Consider the following 27,860-nt stretch of genomic DNA (forward strand, 5'->3'; position numbering starts at 1 on the left):
TGAGTGAAACAGCGAGTGGGACAGCAGGTGAAATGGTGAGCGAAGCGTTGAGGTGGGGCTGAGCAAGTGGGCGGTGAGCAAACAATGGGTGCACAACAATGGCGTCAATGGCATTGACTTCCTGTTCCTATGTGGTGGCAGGTAATAGAATATCTAAGAAAATAATCGGCACCGAAGTAATACTGGTTTAATAAAGATTTTGTTTTCACGTATGGAATGATCTGTCTCGACTAAACATGATAATACTTTTCACTGTACCTCGTTACACAGGACAATAAAACAAATCCAATCCAATTTTGGTCATGAATCCAATTATTTTTCTTATCTTACAAAATCTTGAAGATTTATTCACTTTTACTGGGTTAAACCGCCTGGAATTTACTTTAATTCTCATTAATATTCCAACTATTCCTCTAGGTAAGATTCAATGGGCCCTTCTATTGGCTTTTTTGGCTATGCAAGCCTCCACTTTTTCCTTTCCCGACCTCATGACTTTGGATGCCTCAGCTCCTTGTTTGGGTGCCTATGAAAATCCAACTATCTTCCCACAACCTCCCAAGCTAACTGAAGGGGGGGGGGGGGTGTCCTGAGATGAGACCCCTTAAAACCGGAGAGCTAGGATAACACTAGAATAGTTCTACATAAGTTAGGTTATTGAGGATTGAGACTAATCATAGAAAGTATACCCAGTAATGAGTATTAACCATTAAACATGTATTTTTAGAACATAGCAGTAACAGGCATTCAAACTCCTGCTAAAAGCAGTGGCCACACTGCATGATGGGATTTAAGGTAGCTAACTTGCCCATATTTTTAAGATGGCAACAATAATGTGGTCAGCAATATCACAGTCAGCTCAGTAAGCAGTCCACCTGGGGTGGGCTATTGATTTTTTGAAAATTGTATAATTGGGGCATCTGCACCAGTGTAAGGTAGAGTGGTTTTGGCATATATGTTCAGCTGCTACTGCAGGTCTACAATTGTTTGGCATTTGCTATAGTTATTTCACATTCTACAAGTCTACCGCTATATTGTGGCAGCTGGTGAAAGGGTTTTGGTGTATTCAAGGATTCTCCAAATTACTCTCTCTCGTACGTCGACCAAGCTAGGAAAAATAAAGTTGTCTTAACCAGAGTTGATGTATCTGCAGGCCTTAGCGTTCAGCTGAGGTGTAACTAATAGGGAGGAACCCCATGTAAAAGACAGCTCAATACTAAGTCCTTGAAAATGCTCCAACACTAACTATGCTGACTGCTGCAAGATTCTATGAGGACCACTGAAGATATCTTCCTCGAGCTTCAAAATAAGTTTTCAGTTGCTTCACCCTCAGAAAATCCAAAATGAGATAGAGCCCTCCTGACCTTCCATGTAGTGAATTATGAAGTTGGTATTTTCTCTGTTTGAAATGCAGGCCTGACTGACTATAACCCCATGTTGGTCTCACAATCTGGTGAGTTGCAGTTTTCAACACAGCAAAGTTTATAACTTCCTCTGTTGTCAAATGGAACTGTCTGCTTCTGACAGCAAACACACACACACATAATTTCAACAGAAGAATCTTCTGATCAAGGCTCCACCCTAAATCACTGGCCGGGATTTTCCCTTGCGAGTTTGCCCCACGACCTCTACTAGCGAGGACAGAGAATTTGACGCTTAGACAAATCTCCCATTCACTGCAATGGGACCAGTGAATCCCGCTTATTGATTAGGCGGATAATTTCGCCCACTATCTCTTGGCATTGTAACACAAAGTTTAAAATGCAAATAGGTTTCTTAATTTTGGTAATCCAGATAAATAGTATCTATTGCTAATGGAATTTTATGACCCCCTTTCCCAGAATTGGCTTCTTTCATGGAGACTATGAACCACTCTGTCAAGTGATCAAGAAATGGGTTATGTTTTGTTTGGTGTTCATTCTTCAACTCTAACCTAGCAGGGTAAACATGGGTTAGCATTTAACTGTAATTTACTCCAACCTAATTTGAATTGTATTTATTTCAGGGTTGCTTGTCTGTTTCTCAATCAAATGCCCCCAATTTTTACAATTAATATTTAATTCCTAAACCTAAAAGTTATATTCTAAATCTTGTAAATTATGAACTAGATATTCACAACAAGGTAAGTAATATAGTTGATAACAAAGTACAACAAAACCCTTGGGTTAGGAATTGGACTAATTAGCAATCGTTTTTTAGGTAGCATGAAACACGTCCATGGCACATTCATGGTGGTGGGATCGTCAATGTGAGTTCCTGTTGTTTGCACCCCTACTGCTGGGGAACACACGGCGGTGGTTTGTTCTGGCAGAACAGGAAGATCCTGTTGGTGTGAACGCCAGAAAATTCCAGCCTGTGAGTAACAATACAGCTTCATAATGGCATCTGGTAGATGCATGGACAGTTAAGGAGTGAATTATGCTGAGAGATGTATTGGTGTAAATGTCACTGTGTGTGCAGTCAACGTCCACTGGAATTATGTAGAGCAATTAAACAAATCATGATGTTGGTCTGTGTGTAAAGATCATTTGACGGCTCAAATGCCATTTTGGAACTCAGTACTCTTGTTAACACTCTTAATCTACAGTTCTACAACTGCTTGGCGTTTGCTATAGTTATTTCACATTCTACAAGTCTAACACTATATTGTGGCAGTTGGTGAAGGAGTTTTTGGTGCATTCAAGGCTTCTGTACATGCTCTCAACAAGAGGCCAGGGGCTGGATTCTTCATTTGAGAAACAAAGAGCGTAATTCTTTAGCCCCGTTCGCTCTTGCGTAACAAGGCCGGTGAATAGGGGGAGAGGCCTAAAACAAGATCCGCACCAGGTGTCAAATAGTTTGGGATGCAACCGGCCCACTCCTGTAGGCGAAATCGGGATCTCGCCGTAGCATAGCAAAAATCCGATTATCACCACTTAAACCCCATTTCCATACAATTAACGAGAACAACCCCATATCCAATGGCATCCCGTTATTCAGCGGCCTCCCCAGCAAATGCTCACGCTGGCACAGATTAGTACTGCTTTTGAAAAACGTGAACCTAGCGTAAAGACTTTGGTGGAGAGCCGAGGGGGTGAGTAGCAATCTTTGCTCACAGGCAAAGAAACCAGAGACGCAGGGTTTGCCACTCCAGTGCTTGGCAGGGGGGTGGGGGACCCTCAGCTGGAGTGGGCCGCCATGGTGGGGTGCGGGGATGCGCTGGGGTAGAGGAAACCGGGGTGCAACCGCTCGTGGCACCACCATGCCAACCCTGGATAATGTTTACATGTTCCTGGGGCAATACTGGTCCCTGCCCATCTGCCCCGCTGTCCATCCATAACTCAGACCTACTGCCAAGGCTTCTGGCTGTGCAGCTGAAGGCTATTGCTGATAGGGAATTGGCAATTATGGTTAAGTGAGCACTTCATAGATACCAAATGGATTCCCATGCTTGGGCGGGCCATGTAGCACGTGGGAGTCATTGCTGAGCATCCCAATCACACCTTGAGGCCTGAACACTGTGCTTGAACACAGTAGGAGGCAACACCACACATGCAACATCTGAACACCCAGGGAATGGTACACACCTCCGGGGACATGTCCATGGCCGGAGGGTAGGTGAGGGCCATGGGAAGGGGGGATGCCGGAAGAGATGGGCAAAGGGTCCAGAAGGAAGTGACAGAGGCATCATAATGGTTGTGTAAAAAGGGGGTTAATGTGCTGCATAATACCCCACTCCTGATGATGCCGCCCTCCCCATTCCCCAACCCCCCCTCCCTATCACCTACCTACCCCCTCACCCCTCCCTCCCCAATGCTCCCGGTGGTCCTCAACATGCCTGGCCTTCCTAGCCCTACCACCAGAATGTACATCTGAGGTAGCAGCAACTAGCTGCTTATCTTGTCCCAGTGGCTTGATGCCCCTGACGGACGTCCTCTGGGACTCTGGGGCTGGAGGGCCCTGGCTGACTTGTCGGCAGCCCCTGCACAGTGTGCCGCCCAGTCCTATGTGCTGACCTCGAGATGTGGCCTCATCAGAGGGAAGGAATCTGCAGGAGCTGGTGCCCACCGTCGCCACTACATGGCATTCAGCACCTCCCCCTTGCGGTCGGTGTCCATAGGGCCCTGGGGCGTACTTTGGGACCGAAGGGCAGCTGGTTTGAGCCCCAGTTTCCCCTGCATCACCTGGCTTTGCCAGCCCTGGCAGTTCCCCATGGTCCGCACCATCATGTTGACGCCCTCGGCGATGCTCCTCAGTGACTGGCACATGCTCTGCAGTGCATCAGCCATGCTCACGTGAGACTGGGACAAGCTCCGCAGCACCTCGGCCATGCCCATCGAGCAGGACATGACCCGCAGAACCTCATCAAGGTCAGCCTGGTATTGGGTGACATCTCCAGTGAGGCAGTCATTCTGTCGAGGCCCTCAGCCATGGCCAACACCGACTGCGCAATGCCTTGGACACCTTCATTCATGGTGATGATGTTATGCACCAGGCTTTCTACTGCGGTCACTATCCTAGCAGTGTTGGCCTTGGTGTCGGCGCCATCACCTGCACCCATAGCGCTGGGACTCCTCCAAGCGGCTATGGATCTGCTGGAGTGATGCTGACATCACCCTCTGAATGTCCCAGCTGCTCCCTATCGTCTCCATCAGCTCCAGGTAACTCTCTTCCAGAGGCTCAGCATCAGGCTGGGACCCAGCTGGGTCCTGGGATCCAGCAGCCCTCTAACTGCTGTCTCGCCTGGCGTTCCTGCCTCTATCTGATGTGCATCAGCAGCAGTGCGGTGCTCACCAGATTGCGCCCCAGAAGTCTGACCACTAACATTTCCCACCGAGGTGCGTGTATCTGCGCTGGTGGAGGGTGGGGATGACAGCTGTTCCGCGACTATAACAGTTGCATCCTTGGAGCTCCCCTCCGAGGTGTTCTCCTCGGAGTGAGGAGAGGGTGCTGCCTGGGATGGGACAGCCCCGTCGACTGGAGGACCTGTGGGAGAATGGACATGTGGTCAGTGGGAGGGATGGGTCAATCAGTAAGGCAATAACAACTCACGTTTGACAGGTCCTCCAGTTGGAGCCCGGTGGGCTCTCACCTCTGCGGCTTCCGTCAGCCTCCGTGTTGGTGACCGCCCTGTCCTCGGCCACACCAGTCACCTCTAGGGCCCGCTCCACGAAGGAGGTGAGGATTTTGATGTCCGGCACCCCACCGCCAGTCTGAACCCTCTCCCGCCGATTGTGGGAGTGCTTCTCCTGAGGAGACACAGAGAGGGCATCGTTAGCCACATGCGTTGTTTAACTATGATGGGAGAGGGGGTGTGAAGGCAGGGTTGGGGGGACTTGATGGGGGAGGGACGACTGGGCGTCACCTGGGGGGGTGGGGGGTGGGTGCACCAATTTTGGGGGGGTGTCATTGGTGTCTACTACTCATTCAGCCTGGTGTAGGTAGTTCACCTATTATCGGCATTGGAGGCCAATCCTCATGGTCACACTCCCCAAGCTGACTGCTGCCGCCACCTCATCCCAGGCAGCACTGGCAACCTTGTGGCTCACCCTCCAGGCGCCTCAGGGGAACATGACATCCCTGCTCGCCTCCACCGCATCCAGGAGCCTCCCTGGGTCAGCATCCCCGAATCTTGGGACTGGTCTCCTCAGCTGGGGTTGGCTGAGCAAGTGCTGTTTGACCATGTTAGTGGGAGGCTGGCAGCGCGCTCCAGATGAATCAGCAGGTGAGACGTCATTTGCGGCCAGAAGCCCGTGAGGCCTTGCTAAGTGGACCAATTAACATTGAATTGCATTGCCGACCTCACTGGGCTGAGTCCTGGGAAGCTTGCGGCAATTCCAGCTCAGTACCACACTTGGATATGTTTCCAGAGAATCGTGCCCTAAGTGTTGATGTTGGTGGACTTCTATGGCAATTACGTTGGTGCAGTCCCAGAGCAATTCATGATCCATTAATGGGCTAACACCAGTGCCACATGGAACCAGAGCAATTCCAATGAAAAATAGTGTCTGATTCATTGCGGTCAGGATTACCACTGAAGAGGCTGACAAGCTGCCAGTGCGTATCAGCATTCCAGTCTCCGCGCACACTCGTGTATAGGTACCATGGAGAACAGCACACTGGCTTGTGGACGTCAAGCTGGAGACCCTGCTGGATGCCGTGGAGGAGAGGTGGCCCACCCTGTTTCCTACATTGGGAAGGAGGCTGCCACCCCGGGCCGTACACCGGGCCTGGGTGCAGATGGCAGAGTCCGTGAGCGCCTTGGGCCCCACCTTCAGAACCGGACAAAAGTGCCGAAAGAAGCAACACCTTGCCCTTGGCACCAACTGCCTTCCCACACACCCGTAACCCCTCCCCGCAGCCAACTGGAGAACGACCGTACCCCACCCGCTGGCAGTGATCATGTTCCCCACCCTGCACCACATGCCAGGAACCATACTGGCCCTCATGGCCAGATGCTATGGCCATGAAAGGCCACCAGCTGCCCACCCCCAGTGCTGCCCGCGTCACAATCTAAAACTGTGCACTTTCAAATGGACTCGAAATGTTAACTCTGTTTCTCCCTCTACAGATACGGCCAGATCTGCTGAGGTTACCCAGCATTTTCTGCTTTAATTTCAGATTTCCAGAATCTGCAATATTTTGCTTTTATTTTAGTGCTTTTAAATTAGTTTTTTTTATGCAGAATATAGGTGAAAGCTTGTGAATATAACTCTCAAAAGATTGCCCCAACCCTCCCCAACCACCACCACAACCCTCTCAGATTCTTTCTCACAGGTGATCTGCATGACCTGGCCCCAACACCTTAGGAAGGATATTTTGGCCTTGGAGGGATTGTAATGTAGGTTTACAAGCATGATACCAGGTCTTCAGGGGTTAAGTTATGAGGCGAGATTATACAAATTAGGCCTGTTTTCTCTAGAATTTAGAAGGTTATGGGTTAATCAATCAAAGTCTTCAAGATATTAACAGGAAAAGACATAATAGATAAAGATAAACTGTTTCCTCTGCTTGGAGATTCTAGAATTAGAGAGCATAGTCTAAAAATTAGGCTATGATTCAGGACATTCAGACCATTCAGGACAGATGTTAGGAAGGATTTTCACACAAAAGTGTAGTCGAGGTTTGGAACTCTCTTCCACAAACAGCAATCGATGCTAGATCAGTTGTTGCTTTTAAATCTGAACTAGATAAATTTTTGTTAAGCAAAGGTATTAAGGGATATCGGCCAAAGGCAGGTATATGAAGTTAGGCCACAGATCAGCCATGATCTCATTGAAAGGCGAAACAGGCTCGAGGGGCTGAATGGCCTACTGCTGTTCTTATATTTCTGTACAAAATTCAGCTTCTCATATCCTGGGATGATGCACAAAATGTTGTATTTTCTTGTGTTCCCTCAATGTGAATGAAAGTCACAAAGCATGTGGAAAATGTGCCGATCGGGAGAATAACGATACAAATGAAGAGATATACTGAGTGGACAGCTGAATCCCTGTGATTTGATCAGCAAATAGACCGCGATCAATGACCAGCAATAAAACATTAGTACCTGATTGAGTGAGATGACAAGATATTGTATTCAATTTATTGAATCAATCAAGGTAAATAAATACATTAAAGAATCGGACACAAACATTTGTAGCCTTTATTACATAATTTCAAAAAGTGGAACATTGTATGTTGCATGGTCACATTTATTATCAGCTTTTAAATTACAGTAACATAATACAAAGCATTAATGTGCTTTTAAGTAAAGCATTATGAAATGCTAGGGAAAATTGCTTTAGGCAAGTATCAATTGTAGATGAAAATTTGCATAATGAATCTCTTCTGGATGTTTCTTATGACCACAGTATCCACGATGTGAAAATTCTTTGACATTCAAGTGTAGCTGAGATCTGTGGCAAACAGCAGGAAATTCTAAAACATATTAATAAAAAAAAAGTAAGCATCAAGAACAATGGCATATGTGTTATGTTTACTCTTATCACAGCCCATTTTATGCACCATGGAAATATCTGTCATTAAGTTACGTATAGTAGCATTGTAATTTCCAGTTCATGAGTTGAGACTATTGCATGAATTTGTAGATTTCTAAGGGTGGGTTGTGTGACACATATTGTCACCCGTTTAATTGTACTCTATTACTACCCAAAAACTATACTCTGAAAAGTATCTATGAAAGGTATGAAAATGTATAGGTGAATCATTAATAATAACTTTCCTGGTTTTGCTTGTTCTGGAAAAGTAAATATAGAAAAAATAAAATCAGAGTTAGACAAATCATATGTAGAATATATGGATTTGGAATTGGATGGTCCGACTTGGAATAATGGACCAATTAGCCTGACATCAGAAGTAGGGAAAGTGCTGGAAACTATTATGAGGGACATGGTAACTGGGCACTTTGAAAATTATTATCTGAATACGCAGGATCAACAGGGATTTACTAAAAGGAAATTGTGCTGTATAAATTGTTTAGAGTCCTTGAGGTTGTAGCTAGTAAAGTGGTCAAGGGGCTACCAGCAAATGTCATGTATTTGGAGTTGCAAAAAACATTTGACAAAGTGATGTCCAAAGGTTATTGCATATAATTAGCACTCGTGAGATTGGGAGTAATATTTTTGGATGGATTGAGGATTGATTAATGGATAGAATGTAGGAACATACAGGTCATTTCAGTTGACATGATGTAATTAGTGGGAGAGAGCGAGACAGGATAATAAAATTAGCAGTTGATAAGGGAGAAGGTTACCCAACGAATAAGAGGGCCCAACATAAAAGAAGAGGAAGTTTCTAGGCAGCAGATATCAATGGAAATAAACTGGTCAGCAATATAAAAAGGACAAAGTTTGTGCAAAAGGCAGCAACAATTACAACCAGGCTAGCAGCTAACAGAGAAGTCGAACCAGCAGACAATAAGAGACCTTGCAAGCGAGATGGAAAACTTGGCGTTTCAGCCAGAATTCCATTCACTACCAGCGGTACCGGAAAGTCCCAGCTGCAAATGAGGACGGAAGATTTCAGCCCTTATTTCTGGCAGTATATCTGCTACAACATAGTCTTTTATGTAATTAATGTGTCAAACCGTAAATTGCTTAGGAAGCAGGAGGCCGTTCCTTATTGAACAGCTCTATAACTAAGTAACTTTACCTTGTGTGGCTGTACAATAAGGTTAGAAAGCTTAAAGTGGTCGATCAGAGGAAGTGGGTATCCATCATCCAGGGCCGCTGCATAGAACAATAGTTTTCATGTCAGTTGTAAATATAGTGGGCACAATTCTGAAATTAACAGTAGACCTTTACTCCCCATCTCCACAGTGAACAGATTTTACATTTGATCTGCTGCAAAGATTGCAGAATGATGCACTGATGCAAATTTTACTCCAAGCTGTTTGTTGGATGTGTTCAACATCTGAAAGATGTGCTGCTTTGCCATGGCTGGCGTATGCCAAGATTCACGGGTAGTGCTGAGGTGGAAGGTCTGTTATTCCCAGCTGTTAGTTTTGTTGAAATGTTTATTTTGGTTCCAATAACATTTTCTGAGATGTTTTTATATACTTTTGGAGCAATGTTTTTCTCATTGCTTACCTCTTAATATTTCTTTCAGAAAATACTTGCCTATTTTAAAGCTAGTGATTTCAGTTTTATGTACTTTGCATGGAGCTTGGGGGGATTTCCCACTGCAATGTGTTTCTTGGTGGCGGGAGGCGGCCCGCTGTTGGCCGATGGCGGGATCTTGTAGTCCCATCACGGTCAATGGGATTTCCCATTGAATCCACCTCTTTCCACCGGGAAACGCACAGCGAAGGTTCGCCGTCAGCGGGCCTGCTGAAAAATCCCCCCCCCCCCCCCAATGCGACCACCAATTCACGTAAAACAGAGTGTAGGTGTAAACTGTGGCTTTAATCGACTAGAACAGTGCCTGCCTGCGACTGCTCTGCTACTGAGAGCCGCCTACAGGGCTACTGCTCTTTATACCTTCCCTCAAGGGGAGGAGCCAGGGGCGGAGCCCACAAAGGCATCAATATGATACATCACAGGTATTACCTTACAATGGTCCATAAGTGGAGCCCTCATGGGCAACAGCGTGGTACAGTTACATACATGGTGAATGCTTACTACAATACGTTCACCACATCACCCCCCCCACCACATTGTTTACCTGCAACACAGCAATTGTGTGAAGGACACAGAACGATATTTTTAAGGTAAAATTTTGTTGCCAATAAAGTGAGAATATCTATCTATGTTAGGTCAGATAGGCTTCAGATGGTTTCACAGGTCGGCACAACATCAAGGGCTGAAGGGCCCGTACTGCGCTGTAATGCTCTATGTCTATGTCTATTAGTGCTGGGAGACCAGATTTGTTTCTCATTTTGTCGCTAATAATCAGCTCTGGAGCAAGGTACACTACACAGGTTAAGAATAAAGCTGCTTATAATCTACTCCAATGTAGGTAGTAGGGGTGGGGGTGTAGGGGAGTCGGGATGGAGTGAGGTTGGCGTGCAGAATGTTTTTTAAATGGTGAGATAAATAATAGAATGCACTGCTTGAAAGGGTTTGGATGAGGAGTACCTTCCATAGGAATAGGAGTATGTCAGTGCTTAGAGCAAGTTCGGCAAATTGGTGAGATCATGACTGATCTGTATCCAAACTCCATTTACACCCTGCTCTCCATACCCCTTAATACCATCAGCCAGCAAATTTGTATTGATCTCAGAGAGTTAACAATTGAGCTTGTTTTTTTTTGTGAAAGAGTGTTCGATATTTCTATCACCCTTTCCTTAAAGAAGTGTTCTCACCATCTCTCGAATGGCCTGGCTTTTATTTGAAGGTTATATCTCCTTGTCTTAAACTTACCCCAGCAGGGGAAAAGGTATCTCCAGGAACAGGAGCACATTATGAATGTGTGGTTGTGCAGGAACGACACAGGTGATAACTTCAACAGTTTAATACAAAGGTACTCAACTGCTTTTACATGTCATGCTTGTAGCTTGTAGCCACATGGGAGTGACTTCAGGTGTGTCCTCCCATCTCCACATTACCTATCACTCCTGGTACACAGGTCACATAGTACTCTGTGAGCGGATGCACATTTTTCGCAGGTATTTAGCCCCGCAAGCCTGTTCTGTCTTGCAATGAGTCCATGCTGATCTTTGACCTGACTCCATATAAACACTTTTGCCCCATGTCTCTCAATACCTTGGGCGAACAATTGACCTAGAATCCATTGCCATTCGTGAAAGAGATTTTCAAATTTTGACACCCTTTGTGTGTGGGAGTGTTTGCTAACTGCATTCTTGAAAGATCCGGTTCAAGTTTTTCGACAATTGCTAGATTCCTCAACCAGCAGAAATTATTTACCTCTATCTACTCTATTTATTCACTTTAATATCGGAAAAAAAAAACCCTGGACTGCTAAATTCCCATGGATCCAACGCTTGTTTGTGCACTCTCTCCTCATAATTTAACTCTTAGAGTTAGCATTTTGATAAATCTATGCTCCAGTATCATGAAAGCCAATACCTCTTCCTAAAATGTGCTGCTCACAATTGCTTATCGACTCCAGTTGTGGCCTAATCATGGTTTTGTATAACTGAACCATCACTTTCACCCTCTTATGTTCTAATCTTGTAGATACAATGACCAACATCTCAATAACCTTTTTGATTATTTTCTGTATCTATTGTTGACATTTTAATGATCTATGTATCTAGATCCCCAAGACTGTTGGATCTCTACTCTTTTTTGCATTTTGACATGTGGAAAGAACACCATTCTACCCTTTTTTGGTCTAAAGTGAATGACCTCACATTTAACTGCATTAAAACTCATTTGCCACATTCTTTCCCTGTTCACTTCACCTATCTTTTTATTTTTACACTATCAGATTATTTAAAAATCCTATAAACCTCAATGCAATTTCCTAGCTTTCCATATTTCGGATAACAGGAGCCTAGTTTATCTAATCTCTCCTTTGAATTGGAGCTTGTTAATGTGCTGGTGAATCTTCTTCTAATGTCAGTATCTTGTTTCTAAGGTGCAATGCTCAGATGGCACACAATTCTCCATGTGCAATCTAACTAAGTGTAGGAAAAAGTTCACACACTTGATATTCTAGCTCCTCTCTAGATATCAAAGCTAACAGATCATTAGATGCTCAGTTAACTTTGTTTTGTATCTGAGTGGCACATTTTAATGATCGGTGTACATGGACCACTAAATCTCTTTGTACCTTCACTGCTCCTCCGATTAATGCTCAGATCTGTTCTATTTTGGTACAAGATGGATGATCTCACACTTAACTGTGTTGAAATCCATTTGTTTTGTCCGCTCATTTAATCCATAAATGGTTCTTGGTAATTTTATGCTCCTGCCTACACTACTTGCTATGCCACTAATCTTTGTGTCATCAGCAAACTTGGATATATTGCCCTCTATTGTGTTATCTAAGTTGTTAATTATAAAGTGAAAAGTTGCTGCTTCAGCACAGATGCTTGTGGGACACCACTATTCACTTCCTTCCAATTCAAATACCTATTATCCCTACTTTCTATCTTCTGCTACCTAATTAATCTCTTCATCATGTCAATAATTTATTTTCAATTCTATGACCTTAAAATTTAGCTAATAGTCTCTTAGAATGATAGAATCATGGAATCCCTACAGTGCTACAGAGGCTATTTGAAACCTTATTGCATGCCTTCAGGCAATCCATATAAAATATATTCAGAGGAATTTCAATGTCTTAATGATAGATTCCATTATCTTCTCCCTGCAGGTCTTAGACAAAGAGGCCTACAATTTCCTGGCTTACCTTTCTTGCTTTTCTTAAATAATGGAATTATATTTGTAATTTTCCAATCTAAAGGGACAAATCCTTAATGTAGAGTTTTGGAAGGTTATGGCTAAAACTTCAACCAAATCTTTTAAAATTCTGGGGATCTGTGTTTAGTGCCATCATTTTCCGAAAACTGTTTTCTGACATACGTAGCTTTAATGAGTTCAAAAAGGAACTCTCTATTACCTTCTCCCTCAAATGCTTGTCTAACTTCTCTTTAAATGTATCAAGACAATATTTTGCTCATGGGATTTCCCATTGAGATTATCTCCGCCAACCCCGCCAATGATGTCATGGGGATACCGCCATGAAAGGTCAGGAAACCTATTAACATTCAGTTAAATACGATTAGCGGGCCTCCCTCCCAGTATCACCCCACCACATTGGGGAATTCTCCCCCCCCCCCCCCGCCCCACCCCCACCACTGATACACCATCAATAACACACGATGAGTGATGAACCTAACTGAGGCTTTAATACACTAAACAGCAAGACTCCTGCCTCTGGACCCGAACTGCCACCTTTATACATAAGCCCGAGGGGAGGAGCCACAGGTGGAGCCAGCCTGGACAAGCCCAGGCATGCACAAGCATGCACAATACAATACAATACATATAATGTAATAACGTTGTTTACCACAACCCCCACTGGCATGGCATCACATCAACAGCTATACAGCAGGCCAAACCCGCTGAGGGCATACAGGTAAATACAGCCCACTGGGGAGGGGGTGGGGGGAGGGTCATGCCCAGGAAGTGTCCCCTGTCACTGCTCCCAGCAGTTTTCACAGCTGCGGGAAGGGGGTGTTGCATGTGGAGGGGTCCCGTATGTGTGGGAGAGGTGGGGAATGCTGTGTTTGATCTGTCAGGAGCCATGAATGAGCCTGCACCACCAGCATGATTTTGTGCGACTCGCCCCTTCCATTTATTTTCGAAGTGTTTAAAAGTATGGTTGGAAAACCTGACAAGGTAGTTGGTGGGTTGCCCTCCACATTTCCCGCCTCAGATAACACTTCGAAAATATTGGAAAAATTCCATTCTTAGACTGCATGGAGTGTTCTAATTGTTCTGATTAAGTTTTGATACCGGTTTAGCATAACTTCCCTACCTTGCAATCCTATCACACAAGAAATAAAGTCTTATGCTCCTGCATTTTTAAATTGTCCTTTCTATCCTCTGGCACAACCTTTAGTAATTGGTGCATTTGTACTCTGTGATGCCTTTGTTCCTTTAATTCACCTAAACTTGCAACTTCCAGGCAATAAGTGAGCTCCCCATTCTTCCTACTAAAATGTACCAACTCACATTTATTCACTTGTCAATTATTTTCCAATTCTGCAAGTTTCCTGTCCTCCAGTAATTTCTTGCAGTTTTCCTCAGTGTCACTGTCACTAATAACTGTCATTACTATGTTTTTGGGATTTTGCTTTGATTTCTACACAATGTTTCGTTATTGGGCCAGGTTATTGTGAAGTAACCTGAGTAATATTATCAATTGCAGTTGCCCGTTTTCTGTCTCAATTGTATGCAATGAAAGTCTTTGATAACATGTTTCCTACTTTGCAATAATAAAATTAACATGATGTAGTTAACTGTAAAACTAAGATGGATAGAAAGCATGGATAATTGCAAATTAAGCCCTTCTGCGTGATACCTCCTCTATGTGTTGCATTATTCCTTGGTAAAGTTATGTACCCACAATGACTGGATGTGGGATAAATGGTAGTACATTGAAACTTATCTAGGTATTAGCATTTGAATACAGTTTTCTTGTTAACACTATTTGTTAGATATTCAATTTAGATTATTAAATTAAATTCAATTTAGCCGGGAGAGCTGAACATTTTGCTGTTGAGCAAAACTATGTAAACTATACACAGTCACGACAATTTCTGGCTTTGCAAACCTGTCCTGGGAATATGAGCACTGGATGTTCAGATTTAGTTTCGAAGCTCCCGAGTGTGAAGGCGGCTGGACAAAAGGCTGGCATCAGTGCTCCGGCACTTTGTTGAAAATATGAAAACCAAACAAAACAAACAAAACTCTCTAGCCTTATTTCCTCATACCCCCTCAATCCCCACATACTCCCCATGACATTCCAGCCTATGACACTCCACCCACCCCATTGCCCTTTATAATCCCGATGCCAACTTCATGCCAACTAATGTCAACTCATGCCCCCTCCCACCACCCTTTTCTCTTACAGCCAACATGCTAACTCACGCAGTATACACCATGGGCAGACACAAGGCCCATGCTGAAATTAAAGAAAGTTCTTAAGTATCTATTGATGAATTTGCTACTTTAAAAAACTTAATTGATGAAAAGCTATTCACTACATTTAACTTCACGTAAATAATTAATCCTATATAACAAAAAAAGCATTTGTATTCATATTCCCACTTCAAAAAATTATAAACACTTGGAGCTGTCAATCAAATTGTGAAGTAACAGGCATTCCACTGTGATAATGATAGGTTGTGAAGTCAATCCTGCAGCACATTTCCTGCAATGGTAGTCCTCAGGCTTATGTCAACCGACAAATTGATTGGCACTGATTTCTTTTAACAATGCAGGCAGTTATCTTCAAATATTAAAGGGAACAGTTTTAAATCCCTTGCAAGTTCCCTTTGACAGTTCTATTTGACAGTTCCACCGAGCTGGCCAGAGTAGATAGGGAGAAACTTCTTCATGCATCGATGAGAATCTGAAATGGTCAGGATCTGCTTCAGAGTGTGGTGCTGACAGGCTCAATCAAAGCATTTAAGATGGAATACATGATTACCTGAAGGATAAGACTGTGCAGGACTGGCTCAGTGGCTTAGTGGTTCGCACTGCTGCCTCACAGCGCCAGGGACATGGGTTATGATTCTATGACTGTGGGGAGAAGGTGAAGGAACGGCATTAAGTGAACTGCTCCCTCAGAGTGCCAGCACAGACATGTTGGACCAAATGGTCCCCTTCTATGATGTAGCGATTCTATGAACATTCCCCAATGATGGGTCGGTGATCCCGCTGCAGGTGGCGGGAATTTCATTTGCATTCATTTGCATCTGATGAATGCTCATTAAAACCTGCCCACTGGGGTCTCGTCAGGCTTTCCAATCCTGCGACACATCAGCATCAAACCTGATTGCTAAAGAGTGATGTGCATCAGGCAGGATCCTCAGTTCACCAAGGACTTCGAGGTGAGTGCAACAAAGCCTTTCTGCCATAGTGCTGTGCTGCTACTGATGTGCTGTTCACCACTCAACCCGGGCAGACCTGTTCCTGCTTTCATCTCCACACTGAGCTGGTCATCATGGACACTACTGTGCTGCTGGATCTATGGACCCTCCTGGTTGTCTCGGACCAGTATTCAATCTGGGGTTGGGGAGTAGAGGCAGTATTCTTTCCCTCTGGTGCCACACACCAGTGTCGATCACCGCAACAAAGGTGTGAAATTTGACCATTGCTGGAGTGTGAGGTGAGGAGGAAAGGCACGGTTATGTTCTGACGAAGACAAGGGGTATAATGTGGAAGGAAGATTCTGTCAGGAAGTGCGGTAGGACATGGGGCTCCCGATGGCAAACAGAGGGACTAAGGAGGTGGATTCCATGACATACAATGGAAGGTGGAGGGAAGAGTAAGAGGAGGGAAGCTGGACCCTGTCAAGCCTGCATGAAAACAAGGCATTCAAAGGGGTACCACAATCTTTACTGGAAGGGGATGGATGGAGATTCTAGATTTGGTGGGTAGTGGTCCAAGTGGCGGTCTGTTGTGGGGGGGTGGGGGGAGGGGGCTTCAGCCGTTACCCCAGAGATTTTAATCCTAACTGTTCCTGGGTAACTATCTTGCTAAGAGAGTCAGAACCATCTGGCATTTCTGATTTATATCGGAGTTTTGGATGCTCCCTGGTGCAGGTTAATTGCCCATTGGAATTTCCCATCAATTCCTGTGCAGTCGTTACGTGGGGTCATCCAGAGGATCCTTTAGATCAGCTGCTGGGGCACCTTCTGGGTACAACCCTCCGCAGATCAGAAGTTCTGGGCCAATTTGCAGAAGCTCAGGCAAGCAACCATAGCTAATATGTGTGCCAATTCTGTTCAGCATAGCACTGCTGGATTGTGTTCAGAAATGAGGACCTTAATTCATTCTTGTTTCCTTACCTCCTATTGCTACAGATACTGCAATCAGCTACTTCAGCGAAGGCCATGATTGAAGTGGCAAATTTCCTGGTCTTTATGATTCAGCTGCTCCCTCGAGAAACGCACTGAGCCAGCAGGACAGCTGATGTTTCATATTTAAGCAACTGAGGGATTTATGTACTTTTGGAAATTGCTGCCATTTTTAATGCAGAAAAATTCAAATGCAAATCATAAGTTTTCATAACAGTAAATAATTGGAAAGCCCGGTTTTATTTTTCAGGTTGACGCTTACCATTAATACGTGGTAAAATGACAATAGAAACCAAGAAATCAATTGCAGTTTGCAGGCAGTTTACCTGTGAGAATAAAGCACATTAATACCGTGAGGGAAAAGAGCGATATTCACATATGCATAAAATTGATTGAAATGCTCAGGAGAGTTCTGAGTAATTTATTCACTACGCCGAGTAAGAGACTTGGTTAAAAGCCACTTTGGAATGAAAACCAGCATGTGATATATCGCAGGCTTTGCTAACTGTAGCATTAATAGCTCTAGACATAAATTTAGATTGATTTACATTCCACTACATAAGTAGGACAAAGAGATACAGAATAAAATGTTTTGTAAATACCCACATTTCCCAGTCTCAAGGATCATTATCTGAGAGTTCAACTCTGCAGTCTTGGACTGACAGAAAATAAAAAGTCAAAACTCTGTGAAGTAGCACAACAGTTGCTTATGTCAAAGCTGACCTATTTCTGCTTCTGGCTTGAAAGAAATAAAAGATCTTCTCCATTGCAGACAGAAATAATGGGGGGAAATGTTTCCACTATTATTGTGCCCAGGTTTCTGTGGAATCGGCCAAACCAGTACAAAGGATCAGGGAATTTTCAATGTTAATGACGTATGAACAAAGTTACTTGTGTTGGTATTTTCCATGATCATTTACCATGGTTCAGGATTGAATTCACCCGAGTCAGGCCCCATCCACAGAACTGGCCATGTCCCAGGTCAAAATTGCGAGATGCTACCCATAATGCAGTTTTGAATTACAATCGTTTCCTTTGACACATAGACACTTATCAGCACATTTTAAAACAATTTTAATATCAAATAAAAAATGTAATTTACTGAAGAAACAGATGAATATACACCCATGAAATGCTTAAATAGTTCAGTATAGCTTTTTTTAAACTAATATTCAATTATTTTAAGTCAGTTTGCTTTTAGGTGGAGTACTGCACACAATTAGTAAAATGCTTTAGCTGATAAGCCCATTTTCATCTGTGTTAATGAAACTGAACCAGCTTGCTCATTTTAAATACATCAAATCATTTTATGATGGAGAAAAGGAAACAATCACATTTTGTTAACATTCATCAATTTTGCTGGCTCATGGACAATTTTAAGTTTATGATGATGCAAATACATTTTATTGCAACATAACCAGTGTGATTTCAAGCCTATTTTGACTGTAATTTTGCAATACATCCATCGCCCATACTGGCAAAAAAATTGCAAACGAGATCATCAGAAAACCTAACAAACTCTCGCTGATTTTTTTTCTGAACTGGAAATGGCCAAATTATCAGTCACACTTCTCAAAGCAAAATTAAAATTTATCACAAAATAAGAATGCTAATGCTTCTCACTTTAATCATCAGGATCACTCAGTAAAATTTTGATTTTTTTTTACACTAAAGTAATCATAAAGCAGGAATGTGGGAATCAGAATGCTGATCTTTTGCTCTGTATCTAAATCTAATGCTGCATTTTTAGCTGCCACCATCCCTGGCAAGGTTGCTTGAGCCAAATAAAGGGTGAGATCTACTGGCCTTATTGTGCCTGAAAGGCAGCGCGGCAGATTGATGCTGGGAGATCCCTCTTCTAATCTACCTGGTTTGCCACGCCCTGTGAGGCTGCAATGTGAATCCTGCCCATTGTGGGTGGGATCACTTTTTAGCAAATCTGCATATTAATGTGAGACAGCAAGTCTCAGTTTCCTTTTCATTAAAACATTTTTTTCCAATAAAAAGATATGGCCAGTCCACCTGCACCCTGGACATCTTTGGGTTGTAGAATGAGAACCGTGCAGACACGGGGTGAATGTGCAAAAGCTAATCTCATTCTAATATGCACTCACATGATTTACCCAAGGCGTGGGATGTACCTACTTGCCTTGGAGATCTTGGTTAAGTGCCAGTCTTCACAAATAGGGACCAGCTGGCATGGCATAGCATTTTGGGGGTCTTCCAGGGGATTGTAAGCCTCCAAGTGCTTGTCCTCTGGGTAGGGTGATACTGTGGCAGTGCCACCTAGGTCCTGGCATAGCTCAGGTGGTGCTAGCAGTATTGAGCTGACATTTGTCCTGTGATGGGGATTAGGCCTGGGTGAGGAGGTTGAGGACCCCCTTGTAGTTGGGGCTTGGGAGACTTTGAGGGCTGTTTGGAGGGATTGGGTATCATTTAAAAACGGCATCCCAATCTCATCCTGCACTGAGGAATTCTGGTGAGCAGAGCTCCTCAGTGCAAGAAATGGAGCTAACTGTGGCCTCAGCTACCCATTCCCTGATGAGGGTCCTAATCTACGGAATGGGTGGCACGGTAGCACAATGGTTATCATTGTTGCTTCAAAATGCCAGGGTCCCAGGTTTGATTCCCAGCTTGGGTCACTGTATGTGCAGAGTCTGCATGTTCTCACTGTGTCTGCGTGCGTTTTCTCCAGGTGCTCCGGTTTCCTCCCACAAGTCCCGAAAGACGTGCTTGTTCGGTGATTTGGACATTCTGAATTCTCCTTCTATGTACCTGAACAGGCACCGGCGTGTGGCGGCGAGAGGATTTTCACAGTAACGTCATTGCAGTGTTAATGTAAGCCTACTTGTGACAATAATAAAGATTATAAATGGCTGTTTGATAGCGTGATGGTTCTTGGTGCTCTGAGAGTGCGTTACAGAACTCTGTTCCCATTCAAGTATATCGCGCCCGTAAGCTTTACTTTACACTCTCATTACAAAAGTCTACTTTAAAAAAGTTTATTCTTTTTATGAGCTAGAATTTTAACCGCAGCCATCACAAAGACTTCAGGCGTCTAATCATTTCCTTTATCCTTCTTTACATGAAATATCTATCTCATTTATAAAATTTAATAACCATGTATCCTTCAAATTACAGAAATTTATCTACTTCCTTTTTGAAATCCCTTGAAGATTCTTGTTTGTTCAATGTGGTGGAACATATTTCCAACTATCATTAAAGATAGTCTGGCCTAATTCCTTATTTATCTTTTCCTTCCCTTAAAGCTGGAACCACACCCAGTTCTGGAGCCTTTATTTTGGAGAGAAATGTGTCTGTTTCCAGTTTATCAACCCCTTCATAATATCAAAAGATTTAATTAAGTCTCTCCACAGCCTTCTCTGCAAAAACATGAATGCACAATTGCTCTTCATGGTAAATTTTGGGAATGTTCCATCTCCTTTACCTCCTTGAATAACAATGTCCTTTATGAAAGAGGAGCGAGAAGATTTATGTGAGACAATGGACGCAATTCCCGGAAAAAGTTCCAAGTGCTGCAGCGAGGGGGAATTTTTAGAACAGTACAGCACAGAACAGGCCTTTCGGCCCTCAATGTTGTGCCGAGCCATGATCACCCTACTCAAACCCACGTATCCACCCTACACCTGTAACCCAACAACCCCCCCCCCCTTAACCTTACTTCTATTAGGACACTACGGGCAATTTAGCATGGCCAATCCACCTAACCCGCACATCTTTGGACTGTGGGAGGAAACCGGAGCACCCGGAGGAAACCCACGCACACAGGGGGAGGACGTGCAGACTCCACACAGACAGTGACCCAGCCAGGAATCGAACCTGGGACCCTGGAGCTGTGAAGCATTTATGCTAACCACCATGCTACCCTGCTGCCCCAAATTGCCGCGAGTTTCCTGGCCCTCGGCCTAGCGAATATTAATTGGTCCACTTAACGAAGCCTCACGGCCTTCTCGCCTCAAATGTCGACTTGCCAGCTGATTCGCCGGCACCGCGCTCGCCAGGGGCTGCTAAGAACATCGAGCAGCACTTAAGCTGCACTTGCTCAGTCAACCCCACCCAGCTTGCAAAAGAGGCGCGGAGGAGACCGGCCTCAAGAATTGTGGATGCTCACCGGCGGAGGATCCTGGATGTGCTGGAGGCCAGGAGGGATGTCCTGTTCCCTTGAGGGTTCCAGAGGGTGAGCCACAAGGCAGCCAGTGCTGCGTGGGACGAGGTGGCGGCAGCAGTCAGCTCAGGGAGCGTGACCAGGAGGACACGCCAGCAGTGTCGGAGGAAGGTCAATGACCTACACCGGGCAGCACAAGTGAGTAGAGACCAACGTCCCACCCCCAACCCCCCAAGGGAGCATCCCCCCAGGTGACCCCCAATCCTCCCTCCATCCCCCTCCTCCTTCAGCACTCCCTACACTCACCCCTTCAACCCTCCCTCAACCTACCCCCATCCCTCCCTTCACACCTGCCCCCACAACTGTGAACCACACGCGTGGCTAACGATGCCCTCTCAGTGTCCCCTCAGGAAAAGCCATCTCATAATCGGAGGGCGAAGGCCCAGACTGGCGGTCGAGTGCCGGACTTGGGAATCTTCACCTCTTTCGAGGACAGGGCCCTGGCGGTGACTGGTGTGGCCGAGGACAGGGCCGTCACCAACCTGGAGGCTGGTGGACGCCACAGAGGTGTGTACCTGAAAACGTGAGTAGTAATTGTCTTACTGACTGATCCATCCCTCCCGCTGACCACATGTCCATTCTCCAGCCGAGGGCGCCGGCCCTTCCTGGGGAGTCCCCTCTCCTGACTCTGAGGAGAACACCTTAGAGGAGAGTTCCAAGGATGCAACTGTTATAGTCGCGGCGCAGCTGTCATCCCCACCCTCCACTAGCACAGATACACACACCTCGGTGGGAAATGTTAGTGGTCACGTTTCTGGGGCACAATTTGGTGAACGCCACACTGCCGATGATGTACAGCTGGTGGAGGCAAGAACCCCCTGGCAAGATAGCATTTGGAGGATCCCTGAACCCAGCTGTGTCCCAGCCTGGTGCTGAGCCTCTGGAACAGAGTTACCTGGGCTGATGGAGATGATAGGGACCAACCTCGGTGTGCAGAGGGAAATGTTAGCTCAATCCCAGAGGCTCAGGGGAAGGCACCCCGGCAATGAGTGGCACCGAAGGCAACAATGCTCAGGTGGCGACCGCAGTGGAGAACCTGGTGCATGACGTTGGCACCATGAGTAAAGGTGTCAAAGACGTTGCAAGGTCGGTGACGGACATGGCTGAGGGTCTCGGGAGTATGCCTCACGGGGGAATGTCACCCAGTACCAGGCCGATCTTGATAAGGTTCTGCAGGACATGACCTGTTCTCAGATGGGAATAGCTGAGGCGCAGCGGTGCTTGTCCCAGTCGCAGGTGGGCATGGCTGAGGCACTGTAGAGCATGGCCCAGTCACTGAGGGATGTATCTCAGTCACTGAGGAGCATCGCCAAGGGTGTTGACATAATGGTGCGGACCATGAGGAACCGCCAGGTCTGGCAGAGCCAGATGATGCAGGGCAGCTGGGGCTCGGACCTGTTGCCCCTCCATCCCAAGGTCAACCCCAGGGCCCTATGGGCACCAACCGCGAGTAGGGGGTGCTGAGTGCCAAACCGGGCCCGTCCCATGGGACGGCGATGGTGGCCACCAGCACTCCCGAGTCTCACCCCCTGATGAGGCTGCGTCTCGGGGTCAGCACACGGGACAGGGCAGCACAGCTGTGCATGTGCCATCGACTAGTGATCCGGGGCCCACCGGCCCCAGTGCCTCCAGAGGACGTCCGCCAGGGGCATTGAAGGCCATGGGACAATGTAAGCAACTGGCTGCCTCCACCTCCAATATGCATCCTGTGGAAACACCAAGACGTAGTGATGGAGCTTGGAGGGCCAGGCATGTTGAGCATCACTGAAGGCACCAGTGTAGCGGGTAGTGGTTAGGTAAGGGATTGGAAGGATGTAGGGTTGGGGCCAGGGGGTTGGGGACGGCACTATCTGAAATGGGGTATTGTACATCACATTGGACAACTCTTTGCACACACATTATGATGCCACTGTCACTTTCTTCCGCAAAGTGGACTGACCCCCGGACCCTTTGCCTGTCTCTCCAGGCAACCCCCCCTCCCCATGGCACCCACCCACCCTCCATCCTTGGTCATGTCCCGGGAGCTGTGTCCCATCTCCTGGGTGTTCGGATGTTGGCTCCTGCGTGTGAGATGTTGACTCCCACAATGTCCAGGCATCATGGTCGATCAGAATGCTAGGCAATGACTCCCACATGCTACATGGTCCGCCTACCCATGGGAACCCATTTGACTTGTGTCAAGTGCTCATTTAACCACAATTGCCGATTCCCTATTAGCGATTGCCTTCTGCCGCGCTGCCAGAGGCCTCAGCAGTCGGTGGGGGCTATGGATGATCGGTGGGGCAGATGGGCAGGGACAGAGGTTGCCCCCGAAATGGGGTTGGGATCCAAGGTTTGGCATGATGGTGCCATGATTGATTGCCCCCCCTAGTGCCTCCACCCCCACACTCCCATGGTGCCCACCCCTGCTGAGGGACCCCCACCCCCCACCAAGCACTGGGGTGGCAATCCCAGCACCCCTGGTCTCTTTGCCTGTGAGCAAAGATTACCACTCCCCTCCTCGGCTCCCCACAGAAGCCCTTCCATTAAGTTCACCTTTTCCAAAAGGAGTACTAAACTGTGCCAGTGTGAGCAGTTGCTGTGGAGGCCGCTGAATGACAGGAGGCTGGTGAACGACAGAAGGCCATTGGATGACCGATGGCTCTCGTTAATTGTTTGGAAATGGGGCTTTTGTGGTGATAATTCGTTTCTTGCCACGCTATGGTGGGTTCCGAATTCGCCTACAGGAGCGGGCCGGTTGTATTGCAAATTGTTTGGCACCTGGTGCGTGTTGCTCTTTTTAACTGAATACTGATATGACAGTTATTAATGATGATATTGCTTCTCAGAGTCGCCAGGTATCAAATGATACCACCACAAGGTTTTACCGGATATCGATCAAAGACCAAACAATCAGTTAGTTAGTTCAAGTTCAATGATAGTTTATTTACACACAAGAATTACTTCGACATGCAACATAAAACACTACAAGCTAAATTACACCTAACACTACAACAACCTGTATTTAACTTCAGGTACCCGGCTTTATGCAGAGGAACAAGGTCTTTGTTCGGATCTTACATGGCTGGGTCTGGAGAAGTGACTTTGTTTCTGCTGGGCTCATCCATCTGGTAGCGATCGTTGGTCTTGAACTTGTCTTCTGGGCGTGATGCCACACTTGGTTTCAGGCGTAGGTCGGGGCCAAGAGAGATCGAGCGCCGGAGCCAAGGGAGACTGAACACATGGCAGTGTCTCTCTTTATCCTTCTGGGGTTTCGCACTCTTTTGGGCAGTCCTTAGCTTTGGACCCAATAATTCGGCAGGCTTCGATTACTGCCTTCGATTTTGACCAATAAAGGGGTTGGTGCCTTAATGGCGGGGCGTGTCCTGAGCGGTCATTAACCTTGGCTTTTTGGGCTCCCTGAGCAAAGGGAGTGGCACCGATGAGTCTGTTTCTGTATCTGTTACCTGAGTACAGGTCTTTGGTTCTGGGGAAATGGGCTATTAGAATGCAAAGTAGCTGGGGGTTTCGATAGCCTCTAGTTATCTGAGTTGCCAATATACATAAGCTCTGAGCATCTGAGTCCTGGGTTGACCATATTTCCCATGGTCCTTTGCAGGTGGCCATACTTCCCGGGATCCTTTGTAAATGGCCATCCCAGATGGCTACACGCGGTTCTCGTTTTTAGACTCTCCTGCTATTCACCGGCCTCGTTATTCTTAAGCGCGAGTGTAACGAGGCCGGAAGATCGCGCCCAATGTATGTTTTCTCACCAAGGACAAAACAAATTACGGCCAAGGTTCTCCGTTGTGAGTCCGCCCCGCTACCGCTGCTAACGGGACCAGAGAACCCTCTGTCGTGATCGAATGGAGAATCCTGCCCTACATCTTTCAATTTATCCATGCTGCCTTTTCCTATGCAGACCAGTGTTCTTCTTGGTTTTTTTTAGCACCCTGGAGCATTGGGCAAATGATGTTAGTGGTGTCTTTATGAATATTCTAAGAACTCTCCTGGTCTGACATCTCTGGCATATTCCAAACCAATGCATTGATGTTACCTTTCAACTTACTGGAAGCTACCTTTCACTAAATGTCATCACTTGTTCTATTTGCGTGGAGCTACATTATCAATTTTCTACCAGAGAACTCAGCAGATTTTCTTCCTCCTTACCTCAACGAAGGTTGGGCATTGCACTTTGTTTTTATGACACCAGAATGAATTCCAACTTACTTTCACAGATGATGGGACCAATGGAATCAGTGCTCAAAGATGAGCTGTATGCTGCTGCAGCTCTGTAATAACCCTTACGAGGCCCATGGGGATACACCAACGATCTCCCTGTGGGACTCATGGAGTATGAGCATCCCCTGTAGTGGGCCGAGACCTCCCCCCCCCCCCACCCCCGTCCCCCTCCAGCTGGGGGGGCTCGTTACGCTGCTCTGCAAAAACTGGCCCAGACTGGAACTGCCAGCCTTGACGTCCCGACTGAGACCTACTGTGTTACATGGCTTTCGGCACCGAGAAACATCCCCTATCCAACAGCATTTTGCCATTTTGTTTTGGCCTCGGTACGTTTCTCCCTGCCAAGGCTGCACTTAGAGGAATATCCTGCTGGGAGCTTCATTGGGGGTGCCATTTTGTCTGGCAGCCCTGATCTCCTGCAATCCCCCCTTCAGTCCCCCAGCTTTTCGGGCACTCCCCCACCCCCAACCTTGGGTGGCCTCCAGGAACTCCCGTCTATTTGGTAAGGCCTCCCACCAAAGCCTGCTCCATGGCGGTGCCAACCTTTCACCTGGGCACCCTGGCACTGCTAGGACGGTAATATCAGGGTGCACAGGTGGCACTGTCAAGGTGCCAGGCTGGCTGTGCCAAATTGCCCTGCTGCCAGGGGGTGCCAGGGTGCCACCTTGCCCTGTCTCTTACCACTTGGGGGTCTCCAATGGCCAGGGAGACCAGACCCCCCAGGTGCCATCATGATTAGTCTATGTTTGTGTAGTCGATGGTAACCATGATGTGGAGATGCCGGCATTGGAGTGGGATGGGCACAGTAAGAAGTTTTACAACACCAGGTAAAAGTCCAACAGGTTTGTTTGGAATCCTTAGCTTTCGGAGCCTAGCTGATGAAGGAGCTGTGCTCAGAAACCTAGTGATTCCAAACAAACCTGTTGGACTTTAACCTGGTGTTGTAAGACTTCTTGCTAAGTTTGTGTCGATCAGTACTAAATTGTGCCCTGGCAAGGTCTCCCAGGCATGTTCAGTGAGTCCCGGGAGCTGTTATGCCCATGTAAATGTTCAGATCTGGATCTTGTCAAGCGAGGGCAAGATCCAGATTGCACCGGGTGGAGTGAGTCGTGGGGTGGGGGGGGGGGGGGGGTCTGGTCTGGTTAGAACTGCCCACCCAAAGTGGGTGTTCTTCAGGAAATACGTTCCTCTTATATTTCCTATCTGTCAGATCTGGCGCGCATTGGTGTCTATGTGATACACTTCTACAACTCACCAAGGCTTCTTAGATTGCAGCTCCCAAACTCATGACTTCTGCTATCTAGAGGACAGGACCAGCAGACATATGGATGTCATGTTCTGCAGACTGGCCAAAGTGAATGATAATTTATTATGAAATAACTGCGTGATAAAGATAACTAGAATAAATAAAATAATAAACATTAATTAACTATTGTAGAATTGTATTGTATTGTAAAATATGTATATCCTCCAGCATGTCCTACTCTCAACTCCCCAACTCCGCAGCTTCACATGGTGGGTTTACACTGCCACCTAGTGGTCAGAGGTCATGCATAACATTATGTAAAACTTGCTTTATGCATATCATCACAATGGAAACATCATCAGTTCCATTATCCCCTTCCAAGTCACATGCCAGCTCAACTTGGACAAATATCCCCATTCCTTTATGGTTACTGGGTCAAGGTTCTTGTGCTCCCTACCTAACAGCACAGTGAGAGTACTGTTATTACGGTCAAACCACCATCTGCAACTGGAAATGTGCAACAAATGCTGGGATAGCCAGTGACACCGATATCCCAAGAATGATCAATGAAAAATAAAAATTGGGATTGAAGTAGAAGAAAACTAGCCCTAATATTTCCATATTATTCTGAATTTGGGACACCGGTACCCTTCATTGACAAATTTCCTTCATCGACACATATCCCATTTTGGTGCTGTCTGAAAAGACAGATACCTTTGAGCTGACTCTATGGTGTATTGCCAGCAGCTATTTCTGATTAAAGTACTTTCCCATTTATTACTGCTCATTGTTTTCTCTCAATTGATCGTTCATTCAATACAGCACCACACAAGACTGTCAATGGGCCCTTCTGGCAGCTCATTGAAATAACTGTCCAATTTAGCCCGGTGCTGCAGCCTTGTCTCCATAACCCTGCTGCAAATGAATCCTCTTTAAGTAGGTGCCCGAGTGCTTTTTGAGAGTTACGAAGTCTGATTCCACCACCCTTTCACACAGTTCCATATCTTAATAACTCTCTGAGTGTGAAACAATTGAGGGATTTCTGTTAGGTGGAGAAATTACAGAAGTTGTGATTGTTCTCCTGAGAACAGCAAAGGTTAACGAGAAACCGAATATAGATATTCAAATCTATGGTGGATTTTGAAAATGCAGGTATGGAGAAATTATTTCCTTTGTGCGACTGTGTTAGTAACCACTTATCATTACTTTAAAATAATTGACAGTGAGGAAAT

General features: G+C 45.9%; 1 protein-coding gene across 1 annotated transcript in view; it reads right to left on the bottom strand.

Annotated features, from left to right (window-relative positions):
- Nucleotides 1–7,625: 7,625 nt before the first annotated feature.
- Nucleotides 7,626–27,860, bottom strand: part of LOC119968645 (bactericidal permeability-increasing protein-like) — a 77,671-nt gene continuing 57,436 nt past the window's right edge. The window contains exons 13-15 of the mRNA XM_038801266.1: nucleotides 17,238–17,301; nucleotides 9,130–9,206; nucleotides 7,626–7,896 (exon numbers count right to left, since the gene is read on the bottom strand). Coding sequence (XP_038657194.1) covers nucleotides 7,858–7,896; nucleotides 9,130–9,206; nucleotides 17,238–17,301 — 180 coding nt within the window. The 3' untranslated portion in view covers nucleotides 7,626–7,857. The remainder of the gene's footprint in view (nucleotides 7,897–9,129; nucleotides 9,207–17,237; nucleotides 17,302–27,860) is intronic.

The sequence above is a fragment of the Scyliorhinus canicula genome, chromosome 7 (genome assembly GCF_902713615.1).
Source record: "Scyliorhinus canicula chromosome 7, sScyCan1.1, whole genome shotgun sequence".
NCBI lineage: Eukaryota > Metazoa > Chordata > Chondrichthyes > Carcharhiniformes > Scyliorhinidae > Scyliorhinus > Scyliorhinus canicula.